This window comes from Gossypium raimondii, chromosome 2 (assembly GCF_025698545.1).
Source record: "Gossypium raimondii isolate GPD5lz chromosome 2, ASM2569854v1, whole genome shotgun sequence".
NCBI classification, from domain to species: Eukaryota; Viridiplantae; Streptophyta; class Magnoliopsida; order Malvales; family Malvaceae; genus Gossypium; species Gossypium raimondii.
In genome coordinates this window covers 8,708,097-8,715,964 of record NC_068566.1, presented here as the reverse complement: position 1 = coordinate 8,715,964, position 7,868 = coordinate 8,708,097, and the positions used below count along the sequence as shown (strand labels likewise).

General features: G+C 32.8%; 2 protein-coding genes across 2 annotated transcripts; one reads left to right on the top strand and one right to left on the bottom strand.

Moving 5' to 3' along the window:
• Positions 1-1,876: 1,876 nt before the first annotated feature.
• LOC105787961 (uncharacterized) lies at positions 1,877-6,452 on the top strand. The gene is made up of 7 exons (XM_012614591.2): positions 1,877-2,289; positions 2,884-2,985; positions 3,274-3,388; positions 4,983-5,098; positions 5,185-5,370; positions 5,694-5,836; positions 6,013-6,452. Exons 1-7 carry the CDS (start codon positions 2,165-2,167, stop codon positions 6,192-6,194), a joined length of 969 nt encoding a protein of 322 aa, XP_012470045.1. The 5' UTR covers positions 1,877-2,164; the 3' UTR covers positions 6,195-6,452.
• Positions 6,414-7,868, bottom strand: LOC105787962 (cinnamoyl-CoA reductase-like SNL6). The gene is made up of 4 exons (XM_012614592.2): positions 7,507-7,868; positions 7,225-7,410; positions 6,809-7,146; positions 6,414-6,722 (listed from the first exon to the last, which is right to left on the bottom strand). Exons 1-4 carry the CDS (start codon positions 7,783-7,785, stop codon positions 6,626-6,628), a joined length of 900 nt encoding a protein of 299 aa, XP_012470046.1. The 5' UTR covers positions 7,786-7,868; the 3' UTR covers positions 6,414-6,625.

Below are 7,868 nucleotides of genomic sequence, written 5' to 3'. Positions count from 1 at the left end.
GGTTTACCACATATTATTAATTGGTAGCTTGACTGCACTACTTCTGAAAAGTGACATACGCTCACTTATTGGTGTATGGGGTTGAATGGGTACTTGATACCCTAATTAGTGTGTAGGGATGGACGGAGATGGTGTGTAGCGGATGGGGGTAGGGTCTGATTCTGCATCTGCTTCTGTTAATGAAAATATCTCTAATTTGTATCTGAGCATAAATTGAAATACTATCTGTTAATTTATATGTGTATGATTTGTTGTTTGAGATGTGTTGCACACTAAGCCGTAAGCTCACTTTCTGTTTGTTTTTCTCTTAGGTAACCAACAGACTTAGGACGGATCGGTGTGGCGGGAGCTCGGTTAAAAATTGTTGGTTTCTTTTTTAATTATTTTGTTCAGTTTAAATATTATTTTCCATTGGATTGTTTTTAAACTTTTGAGGCCTGTTTATATTTTGGATTTTATTTTTGATTTTGAACTACTTTAATGTTTTAGATTATTTTAATTCAAATTGCAATGCACTAAACTTCAAAGCCAAATTATGATTTTCAAAACTCTATTTTAACTTAAGGTTTTCGCTGCAAAAAATAAGTAATTTTATGTGTGTTTTTTTTTTTGGAATTTAAATGAAGTAACCGGATAAGATAACAGTGTTAATTCCTCAGGATTCGGTCATAACGTCTAGGCTGGGTATGGGGTGTTACAAAAACACTAACAGTGTTAATTTTTTTTGTTATGCTACAAAAATATAGTCAGTGTTAGAGGAAATTCATGTAAAAAAAAGTAGGAATTGAGCTATGCTTAACGAATTAATATTAAATAAGAAAAAAAGAGTTTTAAAAAACCAAATGAAAAGAAATTCACTATTTTCAATTAATAAAATAATTAAATAAATAAATAAAACTAAAAGTAATTGAACGTATAAAATACAAAAAAATATCATATCATGTGTCATATGTTGGTCATACATTAATTATTTTTGCTACCTCATAAAAAAATAACATTTTTAGTATATTAGAGTAATTTGTAAAATGTTTGACAAATTCAAGTACCAAACCGAACAAAAAAAGATTACGTGCCAAATTAAGAAAAAGAGTCAAGTTCAGGTATCAAATTGGACCCCAAAAAAGATTAAGTATCAACTTAAGAAAAAATGTCAAGGTTAGGTACCAAATTAGGAAAAAGTGTCAAGTTTGGATACGAAATTGGACAAAAAAAGTTTAAGTACCAAATTAGGAAAAAATGTCAATTTCAAGTATCAAATATTATATTAAGCCAATTTTTTATTATATGATATTGAATCTTCTATGCTAAGATAATCATAAAAGCAAAGAAAAATCCTGCTAATTAATTAATTTTATCTTTCATTCCAAACAAAGCTCATATCTTTTCATTACTTTTTTCCCAAACGAAAAGCAAATAATTAATTTAATTAATTGCAATTATTTTTCCTCGGGTTTATATTATCAAAACAAGTTTAAGTTTCGTTATTTGAGTTGATTTTGTTAAGGATAATCTCAAACATAAAATATAATTTTAAAATCTATATGGAGATTAAATTAATTAATTTTATTATTATAGTAACAAATTAGTTGACATTATCAATGGATAAAAAAATTTAATAATTTATTGGCTGAAAGATTAAAAACCCTTAATAAAAAATAAAAATACAATTAAGCTTTAGAAAAAAATCCTATTGAACCTTTATTATCCAAAAAAATCGGCTCGACCTTTCTTTTTATTCTTTTCAGCTTCAAGGTTATCGATCTATTCGAGCTTAACATAGAGATTTAACTATTGTGTGATAAATGAAAGCGACCAAATTGCAAGGAATTAATTTTAAGTGAACAAAAATAAAAAAAAACCCCTTGAGTTAAGTGACCAACTAGCTAGAATAAAGAAACATTGTTTTCCTGCTTAGTGGTTAAGGTGTTAAGCTGGTCCGGTGGTCAGCCCTTTCTTTCCTAACAGAGAAGCGGTAGTCAACACGGCGTTGCTTTTACTCCCACGTTAAAATCCCATCAATTTTTATTTCTAAAGAAAGAAGAGAAGATAAGAAGGAAATAGGATCCTGCGGCTGTGGCGTTTGTTTGTGTTGGAACTTCCAATTTCATTTTCATTTTCAAGTTTTATATTTTACGGCGGAAAAATTAGAATAAAGGAGTCCACCATGTGGGTGGAGATCATCTGTGGACTTGTCTTTTACCGCTTGTTCCGCCGCTTCTTCTACGGCTCCGACGACGTTTTGGAGTTCGAAACCTCTGATTTTGATGCTATTTTCTCCGTCGCCAATAGGTGCTACTTTTACTCTTTCAACATTTTTCTATTTTCATGATTTTCTAATAAATTCCCCCCCCCCCGAAAAAAAAAAGAGCGATACTTTCTTGATTTTAGTAGAGCTTGTTTCTGAGCTGAGCTTGATTGTGCAAGTATTAGGTTGTTAAGGTTTGTTTGGTTTCATGGAGAATTGAATTCTTAGAAAGAGTTTTGAAGTAGTGTTTACGAATGGAAAAAATGTTGTGAATTGACACTTCTTTTGTTGTTGCTTTTATCAACTTGCTATTGGGCTTTGTGAGTGAAAAGGATTAATGCGTTTGAATGTAAAGAATTAAAAATTGATTTTCAGATCTTTTGAATAACGAAGTCCATGATTTTACTGTTATATGGAGCGGGATTTTGTGTTAATTCTCTCTCTCTTTTGTGTAGCACAAATCAAGTAGCAGAAGCAACAATCAAACATAGTCTTAGGTTATTTTGTTAGCTTATTTGGGACCAAAACTGACATTAATGCTAAATTTAAAACGGAGTATTTCGGTAAGTTCTAAGTGGCCGTAATCAAATCCCTCCACTCCTCAACTAATTGCTTCTTTTGATGCATCTTCATTGTAGACTTGAAAAGCTTTATGGTGGAAAGGTGTATGTGGGGCTTCACATTCCGGATGTCAACACTGGCTCTCGACAGAATATCGATATTGTTCTTGTTACTAAAAGGTAAGGTGTTTATGCTTTGCCAGCTTCATTGCATTTGCTTTGAGTATGTTTTAGTAGCTATTAGTTATATATATTTTATAAAAGCTATAATTGGCTTGTTTAAATTGCGTACAAAGATGCTAATATCATTGAGAACGAGATTTTTAGTATTTTAAAATTCTTTTTCTTATTTCTCATCTCTGTTTTATGTTGCAAAGATAAGATTATGTAATCACTGGAGTTACCGTTTATGTAAATTTTCTGGTGCTTTTTTATTTTACTTCTTGAAATTTTGATCCATATGTGCAGAGAAGCAGCAGTTATTTCTGTCCAGAATCTAGCGGGGTTCATTTCTATAAATGAGGATGGTAGCTGGACCTGTGAAGGTGGCAGTAGCCAAAGTGCAGTGTGTAATCCTGATCCTGTAAGTCACCATATCTACTTCTTCAGGAACTCTATGTGTATTGCATGTTTGCATGTTTATTGTGGGGAGGGTGAATATTGATTGTCATAAAGGCTTTTCTGATGGGTTGTATTCTCTGTGTCATGATGCATATTAATTGCATTTATTTTCTGAGGTCTAACTCTTCTCTGTATTACCAGACATCTTTTATTGACAAGCACCTTCAAAACCGATAATAGTTACTTGATGTTCTACTAAGCATTTTGGTGGGGAAGAGAGGGGGGGGGGGGGGGATATGTCTAGCATAGATTAAAAAATTTGGACTGGTTGGTGAGCTGGTGGACTGTCGGCTTCAGCTAGCATATTAAGTTACTTAGTAACCAAACAAGCACAAAACAGTTTGAACCGGTTAAAAATCGGTTTTATCTTCTTTTTGTTTGTTGTTTTCCCTAACCTCTTAATTTTATGTTGAAATCTATACTATTAAATCAAAAACATACTTTTGTTAATTATTAACTATATTTTATATTGCCAATAACTATGTGGTCTATTTGTAGAGTGCTACACTTTTAGTTCTAGTGATCAATAATCAGATCCTGGTAAACTTAAATGTATAAGGAAAAACTATAATCAAAACCTTTTTAATATTAAAGACAAAAAAAAAGAGACTATTTTGAAGCAGTCGGTTCAACTGGGTGGACTAGAATTGGAGGTCTGATCAGTTTCACCTCTGGTTGACTCTTTTAAACCTTAATGTCTGGTTACAAGTTGGCTTTTAGTATCATGAATGTATACATGCTACCTTTTAGGTTCAAGCAAAGCCTTAAGTGTTGTTTGATCAACTAAACAATTAAAATGTTGAAAAATTAAGTATTGAATTTTTGGAACCCCAAGTTGTGACCTATTGGCCGAACGATCCCCTTCCCCGGGAATAGCTTGGTTCAAATCACAATTGTACCAAAAAAAGTAAGTACTGAATTTTTGGTAGAATTTTATAAATACTAAATTTATATTATAAAACTATTTGGTATGTTAGATGTTTAATTAAGTGAAAAATTAAGTTTTGAATGTTTAGTACTGAATTTATATGATATAATTGTTTGGTATATTAGTAAAAATTAAGTCCAAAAGGATTATATTTATGTTGTTTGATAATAGTAAATCTTGATTTTAAAAATTCTTTATCTTATAATTTTAATCTTATTAATAAAGTATTTTATATTTTTGTTATTAAGATAGTATTTTATATTTCATAGTTCTTTATTTCATAATTTCAGTCTTATTAATATGGTATTTTATATTATTTTAAATAGTTATCAATTAAAGTTAAATATAATCATTTGAATATTTATTTTTAAACAAAAATTAAGAGCTTGTTTATTTCAAATGTGTTTTAAAAATAAAATTAACGTAATAGTTTCTGCATTAAGCATTATCAAACACACCCTTCGTATGAGTGTAAAACTTTTATCAAACACACCCTTCGTATGAGTGTAAAACTTTTCTACTGCTAGTGATGAGAAAAAACATGCTAACTCTTTTATTTTTGGCCAATAGGAAAGCATTCTAACTATAGAGAGTAGTGAAGATAATTATAAATTATCTATTGCTTCAGGTTTCAGAGGCTAAAAACCAAGCTTCAGTCCTCGAATCATATATTGAACAAAGGGGAGTTGCTATACCTGAAGGATATTTTTCATACAAAGTTGTAATTCCTAATCCAAAATTCCGGTTTGTTCTGAATAACCTTTTTTCCCCCTTTTGTCTTAAAAGAAAAATCCATATAAGACTATTTACTAAATAGATTTCACTTGCAGTACCTTTTATAACAATTTTCCATCCGAGGTTATCACTTATGATCAATGGGTGCAACTAAAACCAGAACCAAGAAGTATGTTATCTGGATGGATTAAAAATGCCTTTCGTGGTGGGAAGAAGGAGATGCAGGAATCTTTTCATCAGCAACTTAACTTTATTCTCAGCACAGCTCCCATGTGGGACAGGTTTGTCACTAAATGTGCTAACGATTTTGCTTTTAACTTCATTCGCATAGGATCATAACTATCATGTCATTTTTGGTCAATAATTTTGATAATGCATATTGCTATCTGACACTGGAACTCCATTACATAATTTCACTTTGTTTTCTCTGAACCAATTGCAAGATTCTCCATCTGTCAGACACTTGTAAATAAAATGATACTGCAAAGAATAGGAAGATGAATTTTTTATTATACGAGTAGATTTCGTGGTTTGTTTGAATGTTATGAGCTCATCAGCAGCAAGTTTTAGCTTGAGAAAACTTGATTTCCAATGATGTCTGCAGGCTGGAGGTTAAAGATAAGAAATATGTTCTTGGAGAATTTCTGGAATTTAAAGGGAAGCAAGAGGACATCCTAGCTTTGAGAAATATCAAGAGATCAAAAGTTAGTCGCCTTGTCATCCAAAAGATTAGCATGTTTGGATTAGGTAATCCCCATAATTTTATTGGAATCTGCAATTTTCTTTGGATTAATATTCTCTTATGGTCATTTTTAATGATTCACTGGGCATGTAAAGATTATAGCATAGATATTGCTGACATTATCGACTGGTTTAACTGTTGCCATATTTTTGTTCCATCATGTTATACTTTGTTGATGCAGCCCATTCAAAGCTTCAGGTTTTGTACTCTCCTCGAGATTATCGAAGTGGAGGAGCTTCGGCTTCCGAGTGGAAAGAAGTAAGCTTAAGATCAAGTACAGAGGTCATATTCCAGCCTCAAAATTCTACCAAAGTCTGCAAATTCAAGCTTTCTTCGATCATGTCTATGTCGCTAAGTGCCTAAGAATGCATCCTTGGAATGAATCAAATTTTTGTGTGGGGATTCTTTCAACAAGTCCTGAAAGTGAATGTGAATATTAAATAAAGAGCTAGATGTACATCTCTGCTATATCGAATATTTGATGGCCGACTCCCTTTGTTTAGAGATAGAACTGCCCAAAACAGCAAAAGATTATCACTACTAAAAGACAAAGGTCAATTGTTATGTTTGCAGGCCAAGGGATTGAATGAGTAAAATCTTTTGACTACTAAATTCAAACAATTTCAAATCTTTAAAGAATATAAAAAATTGGAGGATATCCTAAATTTTTGTAACCTATGTTACAAAGACTTATTTTTTTCCCTAAAATACCCGTATTCGATATGTGGTAAATACATCGTCTGTGTCTGAGTAACATAATATTCTCTAAAACAATAAAGGCAGCAATCCATAAATCAATTGCTTAAAAGTTGATCATTCTCAAACTCCATCATCAAATTGTTCAACTTCTTATTGCTTATTCTTTGATGGTAGATGCTCGCCTTCTCCCAACTGCAGACACAAAGCATATAAGAATCAATAAAATAAAGTTATTCCAAACAATAATTTAAAAATATTATTCTTAACCAAGTACTAACCTTTGAGGAGGTGAAGGATCAGAGGATGGTAATAGCATTTGAGCAAGTTTATCAGCATCATGGCTGCAATTGATTACATGGTTGAAGCATAGATATCGTCCATACGATGATACATCTTCGAACACACAAATATGAGCGTCGGCTATGAACCTTAGATCCACTGTAACAAATACCCCATCTTCATACATCTCAGCTGCTCCTTTTAGATATGGATTTGTGATGGTTAGGCCAGGCGTCATCAACAATCCTCCATTAATGGTCACCATGTTTATGTCTCGGTCCATTGCCAGTGCCCAAGCTGACTTTTCCGCCAACGTTTTCGACAGTGCATGCCATAACTGCTCAAAATATTGCAAGTCCAACAATCAATTTATGTCCAACAACTAAACATAATTGAAGATGTCATGTTTAAGAACCTTAAACTTCTTGCAAAAATTGATGTCGGTCCAGTTCTTTTCGTCCAGGTCGGAACCAGTTCGACTTTCGTTCCATATGACGGCGGTTACGGAGGATGTGAAAACCACCTTCTCTATTGTATCTGTTTGAGCACATGCTTCCAACACATTGTGTGCAGCTCTCGCCTCAATTTCCGCCATGAATTCCTGCACCACATGCAAAAATTCAATTTTTGTTAACATGCAATGAACTCGATTACAACATGGTTAGTTAGAAGAGATGGAAAAAAAGGTAAAACATACATCATAAGTAGAATGGTCAGATGGAGGCTGAAAGCAGTAGAATAAACCACAACATCCCTTCAATGCAGCTGTAATGCTGTGGTAATCAAAAGGGTCTGCATCGAATATCTTCAAATTTTTATTACTACTAGGCAACAGCTCCTCAACTGATTGGAACCCATTTGGATGGGGTTGAAGGGCAGCATGAACAGTGTAGCCTCTATGTAAGAGCAAGTGGACAAGGGCGGAGCCAAGGTGGCCGGAAGCATCCATTACACAAACAGTCCTTGAGCTTGCCATGTATTTGCCACAAAAACAAGAATTGAAGAAGAAGAAATGGGGTATATGGAAGAAGGGGAGAGGGGAAGGATGGTATTTATTAG